The sequence below is a fragment of the Trichechus manatus genome, unplaced genomic scaffold (genome assembly GCF_000243295.1).
Source record: "Trichechus manatus latirostris isolate Lorelei unplaced genomic scaffold, TriManLat1.0 scaffold00003, whole genome shotgun sequence".
NCBI classification, from domain to species: domain Eukaryota; kingdom Metazoa; phylum Chordata; class Mammalia; order Sirenia; family Trichechidae; genus Trichechus; species Trichechus manatus.
In genome coordinates, this window is record NW_004443939.1 from 31,752,811 (window position 1) to 31,779,308 (window position 26,498).

The 26,498-nt window shown below is 33.6% G+C and overlaps 1 protein-coding gene across 9 annotated transcripts in view; it reads left to right on the forward strand.

Annotated features, from left to right (window-relative positions):
• The first annotated feature begins 12,634 nt into the window (after positions 1 to 12,634).
• The window catches only part of ADGRL2 (adhesion G protein-coupled receptor L2), a 180,067-nt gene continuing 166,203 nt past the window's right edge, over positions 12,635 to 26,498 (forward strand). For 4 of the 9 annotated variants that reach the window (XM_023731444.1, XM_023731439.1, XM_023731440.1 and 1 more), the window contains exon 1: positions 12,640 to 14,132. In XM_023731444.1, coding sequence (XP_023587212.1) covers positions 14,060 to 14,132 — 73 coding nt within the window. In that variant the 5' untranslated portion in view covers positions 12,640 to 14,059. Of the gene's footprint in view, positions 14,133 to 26,498 lie in introns of all 9 variants that reach the window. The other 5 variants (XM_023731416.1, XM_023731438.1, XM_023731447.1 and 2 more) reach the window with 4 other exon arrangements.

Sequence of the window (26,498 nt, forward strand, 5' to 3'; positions counted from 1 at the left end):
AAATGAGACTAACGAGGTACAGGAGTCCAGTGACAAGCACCAGAAGGCAGAAGGGGACAAAGAAGCTGGTGATAGGGAACCCGAGGTTGAGTCAGGATATTGTTGATGTGTTGTGAGATTGTTAAGCATTGTCATAGGGCAACATTTGTAGTAACTGTTAAATGATAAACTATTTTGTTCTGTAAACCTTCATCTTAAGTGAGAATAGCACCACAATTGGAAGAGCCTAGTCAATGTCACTGAACTGTAGAAATTTTTGAAACGCTGTATCTTGGCTATATGTATCTTCACCAAAAAAAAAGGTTGAGAAGTTAGAGGGTTAATATGTTGTGGGGTTGTTAACCAAAGTCATGAAACAATATGTGCACTACTGTTTAATGAGAAACTATTTGTTCTGTAAGCCCTCACCTGAAGTACAATAAAATATTTAAAAAAACAAAAAAAAAAGGTTACGGCCAGGAAAACCCTATGGGGCAGTTCTACTCTGTCAAGTGGGGTTGCTATGAGTCGGAATCAACTGGAGGGAACAAACACAACAACAACAACATGGGGGAGGGTGCTTGGCCCTAAAGTTATAGAAGTAACAGCTATGGATCGTGTGTTCAGTTGGATCAGAACCTTTTGGATAAAAGTGGTACTTCAGATGATTTGTGATAGTGGTCAGCACATGGTGCTAAGGACACAAATGGCAGTGTCCGCCTGTGATGTGTGGAGGGAGTTAGAGAGTCCAGTGATGGCCCTAAACGGAGTCTTGAGAAGGGAGTAGTAGTTGGCCAAGAGGCTAATGGCAAAGGGGATTCCAGGTGTAAGGAATTTTCCAGAAAATTGGCTGTTAGTTTATAATATATTCACTATATTAATCACCAGGATATCACATCATCAGAATCAATACAAAAGTGATGCGCGAAAGTCATGGTCCATAAGGAGCACGTATATTCTTAATTACATTAAAACTGTTTGCACACTTGTCTCATTTTCTTATCTTCTGCATCATTGTATTGCTTGCAGTGCCTTGTGCAAAATATGTATTCAGGAAATTATTTGTTGTCTTGGTTTAAAGAGATTTATGTTGATGAAAGACAAACATTGAAAATTTTGAGAAAAGAGATTTTAAAAATAGTTTAAAAGCTTAATGAAAGAGGAGTCATAAGATAGCCCAGTAACAACTGCCAGACAAATGACACAGATAATGACCGTAGGAATGCACGGAGGGAGAGGTGTTTTTTTTCAGTTTGAGGTGGTCAGGTGGTTTTTGAACCGTGTCAAGTCTATAGAATTTCCTTTAGTGGAAAGAAGGGAAATGCTTTCTTTCATGTGAGTAAAACATCATGAGTAAAAGTCAATTTGAAAGGCATATTCAGAATTACTGAGTAAATAAATTTGACAGAAACGAGGTTGGATTAAGTATTTTTGAAGTTTTGTTTGGGTTCTATGTCCAGTTTTGCTTTTTGCTGCTTTAAACTTTTTTTTTCCCCCATTATATCACTGTTTGACTGCCAATCTCAATTTCTTTTTTTTTAAAATAGAGATAATAGATTTACTGAGATAATTAAATTACAGTGAGATAATATGTGTACTTATGGGAAAATTAAACAAAACATCAGTTTTGAGATCTGCATCGTCAAGTTACAAGCCCAAATATTTTCTTTTGCTTATATATAAAATGATCTCTAGGATTGGTTCCAGTTTTACACGTTTTTATGGTTTTTAGTGAATTAGATAGATTAGTCTAACGGAGGTTAGCAAGCTGCAGGGAGGATGAGAAATCAGCTAGAGGTTTTTGCAGAAGTTTAGGGAGAAGGATATTAGGACAGAGGGAATGAGAGGAATGGACAAGCTCGAGATTAAGACATTTCAGGGAAGGAATACAACAGTGAATGTGTACCACTTTAAGATGAAGTACCTTTTGTATTAACAGAGCTATATTCTACTCAATCTCAAGATGAATAATGCTCTTTCTTGAAAAGCTCCAGAGGATTTTTGGTTTTAAAAACTATTAGAGACTTGGCTAATTTCATCTGTGCGTGTATATATCCCTACATGCACACCATACCCATTTAGTAAGCTTTGTTCAAAGAAAATATGTAATTTCATAATGGATGTGATTTTTTTCTCTTACTATTTCACAGTAATGTATTTCTTTGTTATTGTAAGTAAGTCACCAATTGAAGGATATATGTATAATTCATACTAAATGGATATATTGGTCTGGAAGGTTTTTCAGGAAACTAATAATGGAGTAGAGGCTTCTTTAACACATATGACTATATAAAACTTTATTAATGTTATCAGATGTTGCACTTTAATCCCCTAGAATGATTGTTTGGTACCAGCAGATTTATTAAGCCTAAATTGTGTGAAATTTTGTGTGCATAAGCTGCTGCTTAGATTGTAAAGACGCTATTGAAAACTGTTAAAAAAGTTTTAGCTATAATTGGGAGACAAGTATTAACTGTGCTAAAAGAAGTATGTGCATATGGTTGGCTCATGCGCCTTAACCTTTTTATCATTTATCTTCTTGTATTAATGTCACTGAATTATTAACTCATGAGCCAGGGTGGAAGGGGTGAAGGCACCATTTAAATGTGTGGCAAATTTATCCTTATCGCTGGAGACATGAAAAAAAGTCATTTTGTCTTATCTGTAAAACGGAAAGGACATTTTAAAATTTCATTTACAGTAATCCACTTCACTTCCAGTAAAACACCTAGATTATTACAACCAGAATATAATGCTCTGATTAAAAATTTGTAACCTTTTCACTTTTTTGTCTTATATAAATAATATTGACAGAAAAGCTTAGCCTTCATTTTTTTTTTTTAATGTGATACCTATTAATTGTAGCTTAGAAATGTTATTCCTATGAATGGTATGTTATAGTGTCGGTACTAAATTTTAAGAAACATTTGTTTTGCAAAATATAAAAACTATTATAATAGTAAAGCATTATTGGGGGAGGAATTTGGATATAGGAAATTAGGAAGCTCTAGAAATACTTTTCGTCTAAAACAGATGTGTATATTTATTGTGACTTCATAATTATTTGGAGTAAGATTGGTAATTTTGGCCTTGTTGAATTTTTAGCGTTATAGCAGAAAGTCAGCAAATTAGATTTTACCAGTTTCCTGTTGAATACAATGTGGAACTGGGTTAGATCCAGTATTTCATATGGGTGGATAGCAGTGGTGACAGAAATTTCAGGAGTTTGAAGCCACTTTTACCAATAGCTTTTTGAAGCCATCATGCTAATGCTAGAATACCTCAGGGTCTTGTCCAAACCTCATACTTTTCAGTCTCCTTGGTTTTACATTCTCTCCTGCTAGACAAAGTAGTAAGATATGTTACTGTGGTAATGTCTTCTGTTTTCTTTTCTGGAGTTTCCCTCCAAACAATGTATGTGGTACATATGGCTCTATTATGCACACGCCCAAACAGTAATTCGTTTTGGTCAGTAAAAATAATGTTGCTTTGTTTTCTTATTCATATTCCAGCATGGTTAATTTACATTTACACTAACATTTAAATTTATTTCTTAAAATAATAAACTAAAGTTGATTTGATTATTTTGGCAGACATTGATAGTGATTAGTCAGTTAGCTCATTACTTGACTGAACGGCATTCAGTTATCTTGGTCTTGAGCTTGTCCATCTATAGCAGAGGTTGCCAAATTGCTGCGGCCAACTGTTTTGTAAATAAAATTTTGTTGGCACGGAGCCAGGGTCATTCATTCCTGCACTGTCTCTGGCTGTGTTCACGTTACGATTACAGAGTTATGTAGTTCTGACAGAGACCACATAATGGACCACAGAGCCTAAAATATTTACTATGTGGCCCTTTATAGAAAAAGTTTCCTGACCCATGATTTGTAGTATGTCTACATAATTCCTTGCTTTTGGTCTTTTCAGATATAACAGGATATTATTGATAATGTTAAGCTTAAGAGATTTGAAGAATTACTAGTTAGTATCACTTGTAGTTATTAAGACCAGGTTTTTGCTTTCCTTTACATTTGGAGTAGCGGCAATTAGTGGTATATTTTTCCTGAATTGAAAAGTACATATAAATTATTAAAATGATGCAAAAATACATTATTAGTCTCTTACCAAATGAGGGAGTCTTGGCAGGTAATTCTGCCGATCTTCCAGTCAGTTTCTCTTAGATTTTTGTAAGCTACGTTTCCTTTTATTAAACAGCACTGGTTTATGACTAACTTTAATGTTATGTAAAATTTTAATAGAGGTTATAAAATTATATTTTAAAGTTGAAATCCCTTTGCTAAAAACCACATATATAACCTCCCTCAGTCTGTGATTGAATGGTTAAGAAACACTAACACATAAAACTTGTTTTAATTTTTTTAAATGAACTCTAGTTTTCTTTTTTGCTTTAAATATTTTCGTATTTAACAGCTATTCAAAATGAGGAGTTCATTAGTGTGTCTTAATAGTTGTGTTCATGAATATTTCTTTGCCTTCTATCTAAGTCTCTGGAGCCCTGGTGGTACAGTGGTTAAGAGCTCGGCTGCTAACCAAAAGGTCGACAGTTCGAATCCACCAGCCGCTCCTTGGAAACCCTGTGGGGCAGTTCTACTCTGTCCTATAGTGTTGCTATGAGTAGGAATCGACTCAGCAGCAATGGGTTTGGTTTTTTGGTTTTTCTCTAAGTCTCCTAATGCTCTTTAGAGAAATCAGCCACACCAACCTCATAGAATCTCAGCCTGACACTGGGAAGCGAAAGAGTCTGTTCATTCAGTCTGTAACTTTATCCTTAATGTTGCTAAGTTGCTTATTCAGAAAGAATTGATAAATTCCTTTTCTGTACAACCCAATAAAACACTATTATTTTGAGTTTTACTTGTATATTGTAGATAAATAAATGGGGACTAACTCTGGATAAGGCCCAGGAACTTGCTCTTTCTTGAAGTGCGCAGTGATATCTTGCTTTTTCATCATGTGTAATGTTCTCACAAAGGCAGAGTGATATGTGTGAGCTGAATAACTATCAGGTTATTATATTATGGCTACCAGTGTAATAATCAGTATGAAGATTTCAAAAAAATTTTTTTTCCCTGAAATAGCCACTTTTTTAGATGTAATTTAAAAAATCTTAAGGATTAGAATAATTGCTTAGGCGTATTTTTATAGAAGAAACAAGCCCTTAGTTAAACATACTATAGTAGCCTTTAAAAGTGTTCTTTAAAATTACTTAAGATGGAATCAGAATCATAAACATATAATTGGGAAATTAATGGAATCATTTATAGTTGCTGAACTTGAGGCCTAGATGCTTGTGAATTGTCTAAACTCTCATCTTGGCACGTAAGCCAGGATTCTGGAGTCTGTGCTACTGATCTCAGTCTTGGGCTCTTTTCATCATAATGATATTGCTTGATCTGGGTACACATCTTAAGGAAAACATAGGTCCAGAAATTGCTCATGTTTCTCTTCTCTCATTATTTTGGTATGAAATACATTTATCACCATGACATTTTTGGGAGTTTAATAATCATTAGCAAATGGCACAGTGGTTAAAAGCTACGGCTGCTAACCAAGAGATTGGCAGTTCGAATCCACCAGCCGCTCCTGGGAAACCCTGTGGGACAGCTCTGCTCTGTCCTCTAGGGTGACTATGAGTCGGGATTGACTTGACGGCAACGGGTTTTTTAATGCATGTTTTGGGTCTTAGTCATTTACCTCTGTATTTATTTCTCCTTATAAGATTATTAACTTCTTGAAGGTGGCAACCATATCTTAATCTGTTTATAACCATATCTTAACCTGTTCCATAACACAGGAACAATTAATATATAAGGTAAAAATAAATGACATACTTCAGCACTTAATGTCAAAAGTATCTAGGAGGTACTCACTGAGATATTCATTCACTTTAGGTATGCATGGCAAAAATAGTGCTAATATTATCTATTTTAAAAGTAAGAATTGTAAGTTTAGATGACATTATATATAGACAGAGTCTCCAAATGAATCATATCATTTATTGCTTACAAAGGCAGTTTGCTATACCGCACAACATTTTCTTCCAGTTCTTACCGTATATTCTCTATAGTTAATTTTTCATATTTATTTTCAAGATCATTTGACATATTTTACTCAGATTACCTCATTACCTCTAAGAAACCCCTGATGGTAATATTGATGATCTAATATATGACAGATCCTGGGTCATTATTATTTCATTTAGTGGTTGTATGTATAGACCAAGAGGGAATTTGAATATTGATTAGGGGAATGGCTCGTAACAGTGATTTATGAACAAAGGATCCTGTGCAGTGAGCCAAACATAAGATTGCATCTTATGAGCTACAGTGGATAAGATTTATCAGTCCAGAATAATTTGTTAATTTGTAGCATATATTATAAGCATTTTAAATAAAAATATAAACGAATGAAATTAAGATAGCTCAACTGGAAATACTAAAAATTAAGTTAACATTTAGCTGTCATTACCTAAGGGGTGTGAGTTTGCTCTTGTAAACATTTTGAAAATCAGCTCAGTATTCTTTTGGTCTTTTATCACTCTCGTAATCCCAAAATGACTTCCTTCTGTTTCCATTTTTTATTCTAGAGGAAAAGATAATAAAACATATAAAGTGGCAAGTTTATCTGAGCTACTTAATTAGTGGCAATAGTGATTTTAGAACATGGGCTTAGATCCTAGCCCTGCTAATTACTTCCTGTCCCTGAGAAGATTGAGTATTCTCCTTTTAAAGTAAAATGGAGATATGTATTTCTCAAGGTTATTGTGACAGTGACCTGAAATAGTGTAAGTAAACTGTTTATCTAGCTAGGGAATCTAACAATGTGCCAGGCAATTATAGCTTTTTATAAGGAAGTACTGTTTCTAAGGTAGAATGTAGTCTCCCCGAGGGTACGGATTTTTGTTTCTCTTGTTCCTCAGTACGCAGCGCATAATAGACGCTCATTAAATATTTGTTGAATGAATGACTTGGTGACTAGTGGAAAGAATGGCTTTGTAGTTAGCCTTGGAATGGAATCCAAGCTCTGCCACTTAACTAGCTGAGTAATTTCAGTCAAGTTACTTTTACCTTTCTGAGCCTCAGATATCGACCTTTATAATATGGACCTTGCATTTTTATAAGGATATGTGTCTGATTGAGTGTTAAGCGCATAGTCACTCAGGAGGAGCCCTGGTGGTGCAGTGCAGTAGATTAAACACTCAGTTGCTAACTGAAAGGTCTCTGATTTGAACCCACCAGCCGCTTCGCGAGAGAAAGATACGACTGTCTGCTTCTGTAAAGATTACAGCCTTGGAAAACCTCTATGGAGCAGTTCTACTCTGTTCTATAGGGCTGCTATGAGTTGGAAGCAACTTGACAACAGTGGGTTTGGTTTTTTGGGTTTAGGCACTCAGGAAATGGTTGCTTAAAAGAAAAAGAATATTGCTTGTCATAGAATGCATAATTTGTATTCAGCTCTAAAAAATTAAATGAGAATTCTAGACTGTTAGGAAGTTAAGAGGAGGAAATATAATGTCTTACAAAGTTAGATCGGACTGATGTTTTAAAATGGACTTTTCCTTTCCCCCAAAAAGAGAAAAAATAACTTCTATGTTGTTTTAAGATTTTTTCTAATAATAAATGCAAGATATTCTAAACAAATAGATTTACGATTTGTTGTTGTTAGGGAAGTTGGGGAAACCATCAGTCCTTCATGACACGTAAGATAATGTTTTGGCTAGGCACGTAGCTCCATTTTTATTCTTTTAAAACTTCGTTTGAGGTTTATGTTCAGTCGTAAAATGTCACCTACATTGGTTTGAAAATGACAGCTTATTTGTTTTAGTATTTCAGCTCATAGGATTTTAACACAGAGAATGGCAGAAAGCTCTAGACTATGCCTCTGGTGTCCACAGCTACAAGCCCTTTTTGCATGCTCAGCATGACTCCCTAGATACACAACAGAGAGCATATGTAATCGACTTGGAACATTCATATTCCTGAACTCTTTTTTGCACCTACTCGAAGCATCTCGTAGGAGAATAGTAAAAGGATAAGATCAATAATGTTAAGGGGACTTCAGTGAAATAATTAAAGTATTCCAAACTTGATATCAGTATCCACTGAAATGAAAGGAATAGACGATAGTGACTAGTGGTTGGCCACTTGGTTTTAGAATTTCTAACAGCATTCCTTACACCCAACTCTATCCTTGTGAAGGGAATGAAAATATAAACTCAGTCTTGGCAAAGGAAGGTTGAATGCTTGGAGCCAAGAAAGCCTTTCTGATTAGCCACAGCAAAGGTTTACTTGGCTGACTTACTGAAGGAAAACTTCCAGGGGAAGTTTTTGCCTGTGTTAACAAGAAGGGAAAATTATAGACTATGAGGAATACACATAAAATACTTCAGAAAAGTGAATACCCTGAATACGGTTTAGCTAAATTAAAGCTGTTTATTTTCTGAGCCTTTTCATGGAGGTGGAGTGGGATTTGTTAAAATACAGAAAAGCCAGTTTCTTTTGTTAGCAAACTCTGTCTCATGATTATAATTTAATTTTGCAATTATGATCAGAAACCCTGATTTTATAAAGCCAATTTTAGTTTTTATTTACAGTAGACACATTTATTGCATAGAGTTCTAAACTTATCGAAAGCATTAATGTTTCACTTTACACAGCATTAACCAAAACCCACCCCAAACTCATTGCTGTCAAGTTGATTCTGACTCATAGCAACTCTGTAGGACAGAGTAGAACTGCCCCATATAGGATTTCCAGGGAGTGGTTGGTGGATTCACTGCTGACCTTTGTTTGGTTAGCAGCCGAGCTCTTAGCCACTGTGCCACTAGGGCTCCTACACAGCATTAGTGCCTAATATCAAGGATGGGTGACTTTGGTAGGTCTTATGATGAGATGGTGCTTTCCTGTCCCTGTTTTCTTCATGCATATAGTTGTTTAGGGTTGAATAGCTGGTGTTCACGGTAGTACGTGCCCTGAGTAGAAATCAAAGATAAAGTTATGATATGAATCTTTATCCTGGCTTTGCTGTTAGCAGAATATGAACTTAAATTTACCAGTTTTAGAAAATTTTTATGTATCTTTACCTTTTCTTCGTCATTAATTTGAAGCGTATCATTCTACTTCTTTCAATGATGTTTATCAGCAGGCGGGTTTTAATTTTTTCTGTTTTTTGCAAAATAGGCATCATCACATATAAACTTAAATTTCCTGATAATGTAACATAAATATGTGACTGTTAAAACTAGTGGTGTTTTCCTTTTAAATAATTTTGCTGACAGTTTAAGGCATGGGATATTTAATGCAGCTAATAAATATAAGCAGGTTACTGTCTGAAAGACTGCAGGTGACTGTCCATTGTAATAGCGTATAAAACATTGAGGGCAGTTGGGATATAAACAATGCTGAGGCATATTCCTGGAAGTCACTGTTCAACTTTGGAAGGGTTAGTAGTGATGCATTAATTGACTTTTTACATGACAGAGTAATAGGATACTTAGATCTAAAAAAATCTCATGACAGAGGTTTGGTAGGCAATGGCTTGTGGTTTATAGAAACAAGATAGGATGAAATTATCTTTTTATTTGAAGATTTAGAAAAAAAGTGGAGATAGGATGAGGTTGCACATTAGAAGTAGCTTGGATTTTTACAAATTGTGGTTATTTATAGTTTAAGTAGAAATATTTTGTTTCTGTTTTTACTAAGAAAGGAACTACTTACCACCCTCCTTCCGTCCACTGCAAATTCCTCCCCCACTCTATGCTAAACTCTAATAAAGTTCTTTAAGAAAGAGGTTTTTTTTTTTGTTTATTTTTTATTTTTAAATCTAAACACAAACAGGTTTTTAATGTGGGGAATCAAAAGTAATCTTTCCAGTTTGTTGAAAAGAAATTTGATAGCTTGTTTTGGTTTTTATTCCTTCTTTGTGTTTTATGTTGTGAGATGCTCTTATTGGGCTTCACTTTGCAGGTGGTCATAGAGTTTGATAGATGAGTCTATTAGCTATACTGAGCTTATGAGTGTTTGGTTCCAGTTTCATTTAGGAGCAATGTTTCTTGGGATTAGTTAGACCGTATTTGATTATATATGTTGGTATTCATTCTATTCTTAGTTGAATGTGGTTTGCTAAGCATTGCAGTTTTCATTAACATTTGTTTAATGGAGGGTGGTTTTTAATTTGGATCACAGCAGTAAAATCTTTTGTCTTAGTTTTCAGAATTTAAATTTGAAGGTAACTTTATTTTGATGTGAAAGTGATTGGATATAGTTTGTAGAAGTGAGAAAAATAAATTTGATATTCATTTTACTCACTCATGGCACAGGCGGGTGGACTTAAGGTTTATTTGCATAAAAGAAGCCATGATTTTATAAATCCCTGAACCTGTTTGTCAGAAACAAATATTTACATTAAATTTCATAATTGACTGGAGTGTAGTTTTTAAATTGTGTTTCACGTTCTCAAACCTTAAGTTAAGAACACACAGAATTTTTAGTATAGTTAAACAGTCTGTTCATGAAGCCTTCTGCTCTGGCCAAAGACCACAAACGAGGTCCTGGTGGTGTGGTTTCCTTCTTGTTTTCCCCTCACTAACAGAGGGTTTCCTATCTTGGCAGCTGTTTCGTACAAGGCAGTCATCAGTGCTTGATTTCTTCCTTCCCTTTCTTCCCACAAACAAGGACTCTTTCAAATAGCAGATGACTGAAGACAGGCTGATCGTGGATTGCTTTAAGAAAGTAGAAACTTGTTCAAGAGTTTTGCATGTGAGCAAACAGCCCATGGCATTAGCTCATTGAAATGAAATTGCCCATTACAACTAAAACTTGGACAGTAAAAGTTCTTTGCTTGAATCAGGAGCAATCCAATGGCTGAGTTACTTTTACTTGTAGTAATAACGTACCTCATCCACACATTGAAATTGTTCTCTTTGCTTCGTCAGATCATCAGACAAGTCTGTAGGATATAAGAAATTATTTATTGATTAGCCTTGAAATGATAGGACTTTTTCTTATGCTTTGTATAGAATAGTCTGCAGTTTTAAGGCAAGTACTCTGCATTGATAGTTCACTGGTAGAATTCTCGCCTTCCATGTGGGAGACCCTCGTATGATTCCCTGCCAGTGTACGTCGTGTACAGCCAGCCACCACCTGTCGGAGGAGGCGTGCATGTTGCTATGATGCTGAACAGGTTTCAGTGACGCTTCTAGACTAAAATGGACTAAGAAGAAAGACTTGGCAATCTCCTTCTGAAAAGCAGCCGTTGAAAACCCTATGGATCACAACAATCTGATCTGTAACTGATTATTAGGATGGCACAGGATTGGCAGCATTTCATTCTGATTTGCATGGAATCGCCATGAGTGGAGGGCCAACTTGATGGCAGCTAACAACAAATCAGCTTTGCCACAGCAGTTGTAAACTGCAGGTTTACTTTTGATTTTGTCTTCTGGAATAGTCTGGGAGTTCTGACTGAAACATGAATAGGGAGAACCAGCCTGTTTTCAGGGATGTGTGCCATGGGCCTCCATCAGATGAATTTTTAAAAAATAATTTATTGTGTTTTCAGTGAAAGTTACACAGCAAATTTCTATACAAATTGTTCGGTGACATTAGTTACATTTTCCGCAGTGTGTCAACATTCTCTTTAATTGTGTTCTGGTTGTTCTGTTTCCAGTGCTCTAGTTTCCCTGCCATCTTATCTTCTCATCTTTGCTTTAGAGTAGTTATTGACTTTTTGATCTCATGTAGATGATTTTTTAATGGAGCACTGTACTCACGGGTAATATCTTTTATTTTGTGTACCAGTCAGTTATTTCACTAAAAGATGCCCTCAAGGGATAGTTTTGGTTCAAGGTTGAAAGACTGTCTCCAGGTGATAGAATCAGGGAGTCCCTCTAGTCTCAACTGGTCCAGTAAGTCTGGACTTCCTAAGAATTTTAGTTCTGTTCTTTGTTTTTCTGCGATTTTATCAGGGTTTCAGATTAATTTTTCATGTACCATTCTCTGGGTATTTTTTTGGATTCAGAAGAAGCTTGCTCTTTCCTTTGTTCTTGCCTTGTTTCTTTGGAGGGGAAGCATCTAAGGTGGTCTCAGAACTGAGTAATACCAAATGTGACACCACCACCCCCATCATGATACCTAAAGGTCTTTGTGGCATTCAGAGATAGGTAAAATATTGGGCTGATATGTGTCATGGAGGAGTATGAAGGGAAGCAGTTTTATCTCTGAAACTATAGGCAGGATAAAATAAACTCTTTATATAGAATTATTTTGTTATATAGAATTATTTTGCTAGTTCCATCTGATTAAAAAAAAATTATTTTTGGTGAAAATATACACATCAAAACATGCACCTATTTAACAATTTTTACACATTTTCATCTGATTTTATGGATCTTTATAACATCAAATTTTTTTTAACGTTCTTTTTGGTACGTTTGTTGGTAAAGCAGGATAGGGACTTTAGAGTGTGATAAATATTTCAAACCATTTAGAATTTCCCTTTCCACTGAAGTTACATATAGTGAACTGAAAATAGAATATAGTGAGCTGATAATAGAGTCACATGATACATGGAATGTGTAATAAATGCATCATAGTTCAGATACTGTGAAATAGATAACTAAGTTATCCAGGAAATTTTTATTTTCTAAATTTTCCTTTATGCTTTAGTGACAACATCTAAATTATTTAAGAGTTCATTTTATTTGAATTAAATAGACAACCTCAGAATGGGGAGGGGTTCACCTCACCACTTTATAAAACTCTTTAGTCGCGTCAGGGTTAAGTGTGGCTTGAGAGAAATTGGTAACACTTAGAAGAAAATAATGGAAAATTAAAGATAGAAACTGTAAGATGTTACTTTAAAAGAAAATGTTTGCAGTCTCTTTACTCTCAGAGGCTAGACTAACAGGCTAGATATTTGGGTACTGACTGCATTTTATGTGTATTATGAGACTGCTTAATACTGCTGTAGAATGGAGTAAAACATTTGGATAGAGCCCAAGAACTGACATGGTCTCATGCAGACCCAGGAACTAAGAAATGCTTTGATTAAGTCAGGTGCCTGAAGTTTTTGTACCCTTTCCAGTTTTGAGAACTGGGTCCTAAGGGCTAGACAATTAGACTGGCCCATCTTTTTAAATTAGTGATGCAACTTTTGAGATATAGTCATGGTTTAGGGTTTTCATTTGGGTCCAGTGGAATCAGTGATGTAGGTTTAATCTTACTAGATTATATTTCACTGTAAGAAAAACCACTATATGAAAATCTTACTTATTTTTTAAAACAAGTTAAAGAGACAATTGTATTATTAAACACCTTCCCTTAATTAATAAATAGCAATGAGAAAAATAATTTGATATTTGATGTTCAGGAATGTGGTATTTTGGGAATGCATTTATTATATAAATTAAAGTACACCCATATGTTAGTATTACTCCTGTATAGAAAAAGAAACTGTTTTGTTTCATCTCTAATCTATCTTGTAAGGTTGCTGGATGATATAATAGATGCTATTATTGTTTACCATCACTGGAAACGAAAAAGTATATGTACTCATAAAATTTTGTTTAGAAGTGTTACTATATCTAGTACTTTGATAAGAAGAGTAATATGTGTCATGGAAATACATTATGTTGTGTTAATCTAGAGTCATTTTCTAGGCCTTCCATATGGTTTTTTAAGAAAAATTCATCAGGAATTAATATAACTTTTCTATGACTTCATATGTTATGGTTATCTATAAATGTTTTTTTGGCTCTAACCATTTTTAGAAGTGTAAGGCTCAGATATCCAGTGTAATGAGGCAACTTCCATATTGAATATATAATCAAAATACATACCATTATTCTTTATACTCAGGAGAGGGAGGGAGGACGAGTGGGAAAGAGAGTTATTATTATTTTTGTATTTTTTGTGGTGGAGCAGGAACATAGAGTAAATGATGGATTTGTTTGTTTTTCAGATATGAGGATCAATGATGCAGACTGCTGGGTTCGATGAAGCTGGGCATTTATAACTAGATTCATTAAGGAATACAAAGAAAATATTTAAAGGGATCAATAATGGTGTCTTCTGGTTGCATAATGCGAAGTCTGTGGTTTATCATTATAATCAGCTTCTTACCGAATACAGAAGGTAAGATGCAGTTTGAATTTGTTTTTTTAAGTCCGTGAGAACTTGAACTATACATTCTCTTTATATGGAAGTGGAGTACTATTTTATTATTTTTAAAATATGTGCTGAATATAATAAAATAATAAAATATTAAATTTAAATAAAAATATTATTTTAAAATATGTGCTGAACATATTTCTTGAATGTGGAATTTTTCTTTTTGCTGGTAGAATTATTTTCATTATACAACTGTATTATAGAAAGCACTAGAAGTCTAAAATTTATATTTTACATAAATGTGTAAAATATTATTCTAAATAACAGAACTAAATGAAGGCATATTGCCAACTAATAGATAATAATAGCATTGGAATAATTAGCATTAAAATGTTGGTATGTATTTTATATTTATTGACTAAATTTGTTCCAGTAAAATTGAAAGTATTTTGTGACAACTTGTTCACTTCAAATTTAGTTTGTCTGTAATCATAGAACTGTGGTCATAGTTCTAAAAGTGCTAAATAATTTTTTTTCATATATTCTGGAAAAAGTTATTTTTGGTAGTGTGTCCTTTTTTAGTATTGTCTACATCTTTAACAACAAGTGCATTCCTTATAATTGAAAAATTTTCAGGTGTGAGTAACTATTTCTTGTGTAGATTTAAAGAGTTATGAAATTTTTCTCAGTGTTGCTTTAAAGATGTTTTTTTTGAAGCTTAAAATAGTAGTGAGTATATTTTTTGAAGCCAGGCCTGATTTTTAAAGAAGTAAATACTTCTTTTGAGGCTTAATGAAATAGAACCATCATTTATTAGTTACTATGTTGATTCCCTAGTAACCATAATTTCTTTTGTCTTAAATGTTAATTCCAGGTAAAAAAAAAATAAACACCCGTCCAGGTACTTTTTGCAAAGCAGGTTAACAGTTAATATGGAGCGGAGGTGTGTACATTTATAGTCAGTTGATAGTGGTGGTTATTCTACTTAGCACGAAAATACATCAATCTTAGGATATCCGTGAAGAACATAAAAACTGTAATATGATGTAAAGTATAATGGTTTTTTTTAGTCCTGATTAAATGTATTTGAACATATTTTAAAATTTTCAAATGATGTCACATGTATTTTTAAAAGATCCCATTTATACATGTTAATAAAATGATAGGTGGAGAAAAAGAGGCATATTGTCCACTAATAGATAATAATAACATTGGAATAATTAGCATTAAAATGTTAACATTTTAATTTTGCAGAAAAAAATTTATTTGAATTGCTTGTTCCAAAGTTATGTTTCATTATTTTATCCTTGCTCTACCAGTCCCCTACATTCAATATACTGAAATAACTTGTTAACATAATTTAATAAACAAGCAAAACTTGTTACCATCGAGTTGATTCCGACTCATAGCGACTGTATAGGACAGAGTAGAACTACCCCATAGGGTTTCCAAGGAGCACCTGGGGGGTTCGAACTGCTGACCTTTTGGTTAGCAGCTGACCTATTAACCACTGGGCCACCAGGGCTCCAATAAATAATAAATTTTGAATTTAGAAATATTTATAAAATAAGAATTTCTGTATTCAGAAAGTAAACAATGTTCCCTTGGATTTAAGTCACAGTGGAAAAATTACGAATAGGGTAATATTTCAGATGATATTGCTCTTTGCATCAGATTGAAAGATATGTTAAGTGTAACATTAAAAAGTGATGTCTGAATGAATAGCACTATAATGATAAAAACAAGCAGGAACTGAGTTTAATAATAAGAATTTCTGGCTTGGGTTGTTACGAAAATCTGTGTATAGTCTATAATTTTGCATCTGGTTTTGTGGGAGGAGAGCTAACTAAATTCCTGCTGTTATGTTTAAATGTTTTTATACATTTAAAAAAGATTCCAGGTGTGGACCAATGGCTCATTAGTCCACATAATGAAAAATTTTGCAATCAAGATAGAGAGCACTTTGCTGGTACAGTAGCTTAACTCAGCAGGAGGCTAGCAAACAGAGACTTTTTCATGAGATACTGCAGTTTTATTTCTAGTGTCACCTATCAGGTCAAGATTCATATTTGCTGTTAAGAGAAATTTCATTTTTGATGCATCAGGCCAGGGGACGTTGCTTTTGAAGCAGTTCCCTCCTATAGGTAAAAAGAACCTGGGAAAAACCCACACTGCTAGCTGCAGGAGTATGCATATACGCAGTTAATGCACACGGTTAGAACATTGATCCAACATCACATGGGCTTGTTATTAGAAAAGTTTTTACATGGCGTGAAATCCTCTATTGCCAGCAAGCAGGTAATGCTTTGTAAACACCTATAGAGGAAACCAATCAAAGTTAGGTATGAGTGCACAGGAAAGAAGATATAAATTTAACCATCCAGCCATTAAGTCCTCTACATGGTTGTTACCTTTCTAAAACTTACTGAGATGAGATCTTTTTTTTTGTAAACAGTTCCTGTGTCCTGATCAGTAAACTCAGGTTTCCCAGGTGGTTTTCCTCCCTCCTTCTTCATTTATAGAGGAGCTAAAGTGAACCAGGTGTTTAGGATTCAGAAATATGCAAGACATGGATGGCTTCTGATCTTGAGAAGCGCCTGGTTCTTTGCAGGGGTCGAAAACTCAAATACCTATTGTGGCCAGTGAGCTAAAGTAACTTGAGTGCAGCAGGCCAGATGGTGTCTGCGGCAGATAAGAGAGTGCTTGCCGGCGGACCCGTGATTGCTATCCAGTAGTTATTCTAGTTTTGCCAGGCTTTTGACTTTTCAATAAGAATCCCATCTTGGTATTTTAAGCAGCGGCAACTAATTCAGCTTTTTTTTTTTAAGAAGCAAGCCTATGTATTGTATTTAGCCATAGGCCATGCCTTTCTTTTCAAAGCTTTCCTGTTTACAGTAGTGATACTACTCTACATTTCATCATGAATTTTGGTTCCCGTATGTTCTTTCACAGCCTAAAATCAGAAAAGATGATCAATAGATGCTTACTTTGGTATATAATTTTAAAGGTTTAATGTCATTTTTGATTTGTTTTATATCTGTAAATATGACAGGAAAATTTCCAAATTGGCAAGAAAGACTTATTACATATTTATAATGTTTGTATATTTCATATTTTGTATGCATATCAAAAAACAAATCACTAAACACTTTTTAAGTTTTACCATGGTAAATGCTGGTTATATAAAGGTTTAATTGTTAGAATTAGCTCATACTGTAATGATCAAAATTTTGCAAAATAGAAACAATGGTTTATGTGTTCTTAAATTTTTTTCTCCCCTACATATTTTTGAAAATTGTTTAGAATTTTCATGTAAACAATGGATTTTTTAAAATATAATATTTTATTGTGTTTTAGGTGAAAGTTTACATGGCACATGAGGTTCCCATTTAACAGTTTTTATGCCTATTGTTTCGTGACATTGATTACTTTTTTCACAGTGTGTCAGCATTCTCATTATTTCCAGTCTGTTTGTTCTTGTTTCCATTAATCTAACTTCCCTGCTCCTCCTTACCTTCTCATCTTTGTTTTAGGGTAAATGTTGATCATTTGGTCTCATACAGTTGATTATTTAAGGGAGCACTGTACTCATGGGTGTTACTGTTTATTTTATAAGCTAGTCTATTATTTGGATGAGAGGTGACCTCTGGGAGTGGCTTCAGTTCAATTTCAAAGGGTTTCTTAGGGCAGTAGTCTCAGAGGTTCTTCTGGTCTCTGTTGGTCTAAACAATGGATTTTAAAGACTGAACTTTCAAAATATTTTATAAACTTTCCTTAGACTTCATTTTATTCCTAGAGAACAAACCTCAACCTCTTCAAAAATCAGTTTCGTTGAGAAACTGGTGTGCTTTGATTCCTTTGGCCAATTTTCACAAGCATAGTAACCCACTGTGGAATCGTGTATCAGTAAGTAGAAAAGTAAATTGAATTTTTGTGTCTTAGAGAATTAAATTATGCTATATAATGGAGTTCTGGCAAGCATAAATCAGACATATGAAGGCTTGGTCGAGTGACAAGTTACAAACAATAGCAGTTCTTCAGCAAAGTCAGTAAAATGGATTTTAGGTTGAATTCGTTATGCCGTGAGTATGTGATTAGATTTCATTAGTCAAAATTTTAGTTAATTAACTCAGATTACATTGTTGTTTATCCTTATTTCAAAGAAAAATATTATGCCAGATATAAAATAGGAATGAATATTATGATTTCTGCTTTAAATATTTATTTTATACAAATCAAGAAAATTTAAGAACATAGCTATAGAAATACTATCTTACCAGTTTTTAAGGTACTTTTAAGTTCTCCAAGCACATTTTACAATGGCTTTTCGAGTTAATGGTATCTTACTAAAAATTCATATGGCCTGTAGGGTCTTTTCACTAACTGGGTGGCAGAATAAGATCTAGGGGATAAATAATGACTTAGATAAAACTGTTTTTAGCATATAAATATTTCCTTCAGAATGGTGTGTAATTTGTTGTAAGGGATAGTAGCTTTGTTCTCCAAAGTTACATTTAAGAAAGATTGAAACTGAGAACACTATAGCCATGCATGCCTTTTCTTCTTTCATTCTTTTGTTCATACACACATAAAATAAAATGTATTCTTTATTTATGAATACACATATAAATAATATGGTACAATGGCAGAAATATATTTATTTTTCTTTTGTTCATTAATGTATCCAAGTGCCTAGAACAATGCCTAGCATCTAAAAATCTGTTGCTGTTGAGTTTTTTCTGACTCAACAGAATCAAGTCAACTCCTATAGGTCAAAGTACAACTGCCCTATAGAGTTTCTAAGGCTGTAATCTTTATGGAAGTGAACCGCCATATCGTTTGCAGAGCGGCTGATAGTTTTGAACCTCCGACCTTTCAGTGTGTAGCTGAGCACTTAACCGCTACATTACCAGGGCTCATTTTCTGGCACGTAGTAATCAATTAATCTATATCCATCACAAAAATAATATAAATCTGTGAAGAAGTTCATACTAGTATAGTGAGGCAGTCAAAAATAAACAGTTGTAACACAGGGTGGTAAGTGCCATGATGATAATATTCACAGAGGCATCTGGAGAAAGGGTATTTGCGTGGGGTATATGTCAGGAAGAGCTTCCAGTTGGAAGTGATGATGATGCTTGAGCATCTCAATTTCAAGATAAGCTTAATAAACTAGGTAAAGGGAGTGGTGAGTATGGTGGCAGAGGAAAGATCTGTGGTGAGAGAACAGCATGGATATGAAATAAAGTATCGTCATGGTTCCCAAACTTTAGGTGCTGCAGAATCACCAGAAAGGGCTTGTTAAAACAGATTTCTGATTAAGTAAGTCTGGGGTGGGGTCCAACCATTTGTATTCTGACAAATTCCAGGTGATGTTCTGTACCACGCTGAGAATCCCTGCAGTATTATTTGTGTGTAGGTGGTTGAGGTAAAAGGTAGGGTGCGTATAATGTAACTATTTTTTATTTTTTTGGGGAAAAATATGACTTGATTCACTATGACTCAGAAGTTAGTAACCAGTTATGTACTAGGAGTTACTTAACTATACCTTTCCAAAATGCTGTTTATTCTTCTGATCAGTCTCCAGAGTTACCTGAAAAAATCAGACTTCAAACCTTTTCTCCTAAACCTCCACTTAGTCTTATAGAACAGAATAAAAACATTGGTCAGATTTGATGTATGTTACAGAAGTATAGCGTATTTATCGTTTTTTCTGTTTCTGTAATAAATCCTAGTTTTTATGGTAAGATAACATTTTTTAATCAAGGAGAAATAAACCATATTACCTTCCTTGGACATAATTTTAGGCTTCCAAAAAAGAGTGTTTTTTTTTAAAAACTACGTTTGGACAGTGTACCGAAAAAGAAATTTTTTATTTTTGAAAACTTGGCTTCAGATTAGAAAAGAACAGAGCATATTTTTGTTAAGGTTAAATGTTACATTTTCAGAGCCTCATAAATTCTTCATTTTTTGTCCCTTTGCATTATGATAACCTTGTTCTTGTTTTCATTGGGAATAACTGCATGACCATTGCTATAGTAAGACTGTATTGCCTTAACTGTAGGCATTTAGATTTCCCAGTCTAGCAAAATTGACTGCTTTTGTTCATTTCAGTATATTTGATTAGTTGAAGACTAGGAGGTAAATTTTCAGTAAGGTACGTGGGGATTTAGCAATATGACTCCTATTAAACTTAATGGGAGTCATAACTCCCATTAAATTAATGGGAATTGTACAGCATATTTGTGTTTGCTGCATAGCAAATGTAACCTTATTTTTTAAATTCACAAATTATGCAAATTAGCAGACTTTCAAAACAATGCATTAGTATTTTTTTAAATGATTTTATTTATTTATATTTTTTAGTGTAGACCAGTGTAATTTTCCTCCTTAAGAAACTATATCGCTTTTAGAAGATTTTAAATATTCTTTATTGTATTACATGGGTGTAACCTAATTGGATTGCTGCAGCTTTCTTCATAGGTAGTGATGTAATTCAGTTTAAAAATATAAATATTAATGTCATTTACAAATTACGTATATGATGTTGCTTCTTATTGTGCAAAACCCACATGCCATACAGTATCACTATTGAGATTCATGAGCTTTTCTGAATATGACTCAAAGTTGAAAAAAATTAAATTAAGCTTAATAGGGTGCACTGGTGCCTTTTAAACTGTTAATTTGGAATATACCTAGGTCATTTTATATGCCGGTATTCAGTATAAAATAGCTGCCATATTTATTAAATGAAGATTAAGTTAAAATGTTTGATCACTAGTATGTTTTTTGTTCCCGCTTTTCCTCCCACTTTTTACCCTTTTCTCCCATTTTCTAGTCTTGCTTCTTCTCTAGTCGTGGAAAAGGTTTGTTCATCCGTAATATTTGTTGATTCATCAGTGGGCCTTTTATGGGAATGAGTATTGTAAATAATGTCACTCATAACAGCCACCCAATAGACCTCAATAACATTGTATTATTTGGCTGTTTAATTTTTGTAAACTTCCATTATCTGATAGAAAAGACTGTTAAATATTTAATAAATAATCTGTTATTGTGAAATAATTTGCTAAAAGTTAAAGAACTTATAAACTTGTCCATACTGGTGTAATTTTTTGAAATATTGATTTTACACACACATTAAGCATTTATCACATTTATCATTATATTTTGTAAGACTCAATAGTGTATTAAAGGTAGCTTAAAAGCACAGGAGATATTTTAAACCAGCTAATTTTGCAGAACTGTACTTTATGTTAATTACTCATTTATTTCAGTTTTGAGGAAGCTCTAATTTTTTGAAATAATATGCCTTTTTTACCTTTTTATACACTGAAGTTCTGGCGGAGAAAATAAGTGATTGAGTACAGTACATCTGAGTATTAATGGAGAACTACTAGTTTGTCTTGAAGACCAATTTATCTGCTGTATTACTAAGGGAATGTCTTACTGAAACATAAGCTTGGTACCCTGTGGTACTCTTTATTTTCTTTTCACCTCCTCTGCATGACAGAGAATGACATATGACAGGCATGCAGGCTACATGTATTAGACATCAATGTGGATTAGTGAATATCTCATGACATTTTTCAGCCCTGTTCTTGAACTCCTTTTGTTAACTTGACAGAAGTGATTCCAAGAGAATACCTAGCCCTGGCCCTGGGATCTCTTGGTTAAAATGTAAAGCTGAGAAGGGAATTCCATACTAGAGCTACAGGAAGCAAAAACATTTATAATCTGTCTTTATCAGCATGGGACTCTTCTGAGTTTGCCTTTTAGGTTGCCATTATTCCTGCTCTGCGGGTTTGTTTTTCTTAAAAGCAATTTTTTTTTTTTTTTGCTTTTGAATGTAATACATCCTTGTGGTGGTGTTGTTATTGTTAGGTGCCGTCGAGTTGTTTCTGACTCATAGAGACCTTACGTGCAGTAGAACGAAACACTGCCTGCTCCTACTTCTGTGGTAGAAAAGATGGAAAATAAAAAATAGTTAAAATAAAAATTTAAAATTGTTTATAATCCCATGACTTTGATATCACTACAGCACGTTTCCTTTTTGTCTTTTTTCTAATACACATGCTTGATTTTTAAAGCTAAATTATATATAAAACGAAATTAGGTTATTGATTTACTTATTTTATATTATCATAAGCTATATTACTATGTCATTATATACTTAGATAATGGATTTTAACAAGGGCATCTTCATTCATCATGCATATGCCAAAAATGATTTAATTGCTTCCCTTCCCCCTAGTGACTTTTTATACTTTAATTTCTTGCAAGTATCGCATAAGTAAAATAAGTATCCATCTGTATAAATCTTTTCTTCCATATCTGATTATTTCCTGAGACTAGACTTCTGGTTATTATATCAGAGATGTAGACATTTTCCAAATTGGCTTTTCAGAAGGATTTTACCAGTATTCACTAGGATTAGCAGCATGTGAGAGTATCAGTCTCTACATACTTTACCAGCACTGATTTTAAATTTAAAAAAATCGCTGACACTTTGTTATGTGAAAAAAGATAACTGATAATAATTTGACCAGTTTGGAATTTGGTGGCTCCTTGTAAGGACAAAAACATTTTATGTAGAGTTAATTATTGGCCAGTTGTAATTTTGATGTGAATTTTTTTATTGACTACATCCATTTTTCTGTTTGTGTTGCTACCACTTTTCTTACTTTCTACAACTTTATAGATGATAATACCGTTTTGTCATAAAAAATATTCCAGCATTCTTTTTATTTTATACTGCTTAATTTTTAAACAAAATTTCAAACATAAAAGAGAAGATTTTATAATTAACATGAATTACACAGATTTAACAGCGATTAAAATTTTTTATAAATTTATTTATCCCATTCGTTCTTTCTTTATTTTTGAAGTGTTGCTAATTTCTTTTGTGAGACCTTCCATTATTTTTATATTTAGAAATTCACCATCTTTGGATCAGTTAAATTTTTATTCACTTGCATTGCTCTGTAAGTCTTTTTATTTAAATATAAATTTCATTTAAATTCCTAATCCATCAGGAATTAACTTTGCCATAAGGTGAGAGGTATGGTCTTCAGTTCATTTATTTAAAATGAAGTGAACCAATAATAAAACCATTTGGTATGGATCAAATTTTGAATAACAATGTAGGTGAAGTTGGGACACACCCAAATTAGAAGTGGATGATGGACATTAACTAAAAAAAAAGAAAAGAAGAAGGAAAAAGAAATGAACACCATTTGTGTCTACGCATATTGGAGTATGAGTAAAAATGTTGCTGTTCTGATTCCAGTAATATCAGTGCTCTCCTCTGCTTAAATAATTTCCTTTTGCATCTAGTCTATTTAATAAAGTTTATTTTTAAGGGATTTTTGTTGTTGTTGTTATACAGTCTAAAGAGAGGGAGAAAGAAAGAGAAAAGGATAGGTATGAACGAGGAACATTACTACCATGGTTAAAATATCTGTTATGAAAATAAAGGTCTTCATTTTAGGAATTTAGGAGTTTCAAGAAACACAAGGAATTTTCTGGAAAAATAGAAGAATTCAGATAAAGCAAAGTTTTATTTTGCATCTGGGATTAATATAAAAAGGATATCTAACTAAAGTTCTTATTTATTATGCTGTTTATTTATAGGATGCCTCTTAACCCTTGTCTTGTACCTAGCTCTATCCAGTTGGTATGTGTTTATATGTGTATTAATTGTTAGATATCTCTTTCCTTATTATTATTTTTTGTATTTCTTCCATTGTAGTATTAAAATCAAAGCAAGGCGATATATATGCCTAATATTAAATTCAAGTTTTGGTTGGAGGCACCATAACTTAGTAAGAGTCAAGGACTTCGGAACCTTATTTAAACATTAGAAAAGATGGACAGGGTGTTCTGGTGGTGGTGTGGAGAGCCTCTTGAATTTGAAGAGATTATTTATTTTTATATAAGAATGCTGTGGTGGAGTGCTGATAACAGGTGATCTAAAAAATTGATAAGTAAAGCAAAGGAGACTGGTGGTGTAGGTTCAGTGTATTCCATTACTTAAAGTTTTTTTTTGTAATTTTCTTTTGTGGTTGCGTTTGGTGGACATGTTAGGTACTTGAACTTGTTTCCAGGCAGAAGGAAAGGAAATAGGATCCAGTGTAGAGAGGCTCATCTTGGAAAGAGGAGAGTCTGTTTATTATCTGTGATCCAGGGAGACAAGGATTCAGGAAGAGAAGTTGAGGAGGAAAAGAAATTTAAGAGAGGTCATGCTGGATGGTTTTAATCTTTTTATTAATCTAGAACAGTACTCCTTAAAATTTAACCCATGTATAAATTACATGAGGACCTTGTTAAAATCTAGATTCTGAGTCAGTTATCTGGGATGGGCCTGGAGAGTCTGTATTTCTGGTCTGCTCTGTGATGACACTGTGGTTGCTGGTCTGGGAGAGGAAGTCTGTATCATGGAGTTTGGGTTATTCATATGTTTAGTCTCAAAAGTCAGATTTTGCCAGACAGTGATTTCTACCATTGCAAATTGTGACTTGTTTCTTACCAAAACAGCATAGTTGAAATATACCAATAACATCATTTTCAGTTCTATAACTCATTTTTATTTGGAAGAAGAGCTAAGCTACCTAGAAGCTTTACTGAACAATTTTATATTTTGTTACACTTCTAATCCTGTTTTATGTGCTTTCTATTGACCTTTATCTGATGATTTGTTTTGAAAATTCCCCGAGTAACAGTATAGCCTGACCCTTTCTCCCTAATATATTTCTCTCTATTCCCTATCGATCTGTTCTACTTTTGTTTTATCTTACATGGAAACATTATTTTTAATAGCATTGTAATGCAATTTTTATTATTTGAAGTAACACTATAAAATCATAGAATACAGAATATACATTACTTACCTTAAACTATTTAGGAAAAGTACATATTTATTTTTTAATATCATTTCAGAATCCGTATATATTTAAAAAACTAAGAATTGTTTTCATTTTAACTTCAGCATTAATACCCTTACATTTAAGAACCGTGAAAGAGTATAGGATAGAGATACTTGAATGTAAATTGGTCATCAAAACTAGCTCAAGATATTTTGTCTGCTTAAGTTCATCTAGTGATTTTTCTACTCTGCAGTATTAGATGTAATAAAAAAACTTACTTCTTCTTAGGAGTGGACATAATCTCTTTTTGCTTTTTCTGTGAGACGTAGTGATAAAATTTAACTTTAGTTAAATTTAACCTTAGTTTTGTTAAATAAAATTCATAAAGCCAAATAAGAATTAAATAAGTAATTAGCAAATTTTAAACAAAAGAGAATTTTTTATTGGTATGTTAGTGGTCAAAATATTTTTTATTTTTGTTTTCAGTAATTCAAGAATTGTAGACTTGGAATCATAACTTAGAGATTAGCAGTACCAAAAATTTGCACTTTACAGATGAAGAAACTGAATCCTGCAAAGATTATCCCTTTGCTCAGTTCTACTTACTGCCAGTCCATTTTCTTTCTGCAAAACTTTATATTTAGCCTCAGACTATTGGTGTATATTTTCTTATGTCGTGAGGCTGTCATTCAAGAATATTTAAAGTACATTTTAAAATATATTACTTAACACTGTTTAAAGATGAGCAAAGATTACTCATTTTAAAGATTTTTAATATTCATTACCATTTCAGATTAAAACTACATTAAAATTGACTTTGTTTTATAATATATAAAATCTGTGTATTACTGGAAGACTAAGCATGCAGTTGAATTGAATTCATGCATTTGAATTATGGTGTTGGTGGAGAATATGGAATATTCCATGGACTGCCAAAACAACAAACAAATCTGTCTTGGAATAAGTACAGCCAGAATGCTCCTTAGAAGCGAGGATGGTGAGATTTTGTCTCATGTACTTTGGACATGTTATCAGGAGGGTCCAGCCCTGGAGAAGGACATCATTCTTGGTAAAGTAGAGGGTCAGTGAAAAAGAGGAAGACCCTCAATGAGATGGATTGGCACAGTGGCTACGACAGTGGGCTCAAACATTGTCAGGATGACGTAGAACCGGGCAGTGTTTTGTTTGGTTGTACATATGGTTTGCTGTGAATTGGAACTGACTGGGCAGCACCTAACAACAACAGCCATCTTGCTAACTGTCTACAAGTAAGAATGCATACTCTGTTAAAAATAAAAGCAAAGAGATTTATTGAAGGTTCAAGACAGTTTGAACCAGGGACACATCTGATTTCACAAAGTGAAACCAAATGCTCCAGCATGGCAGAGCTACAGAGGCATTTTTTTAGCTAAAATATAACATTCTTTTTTTTTGAACCTTGGTAGCAACTGTACAGTTTGCAACATTTTATTTTTTCCTAAATTGTACTTTAGATGAACATTTACAGAACAAATAGTTTCTCATT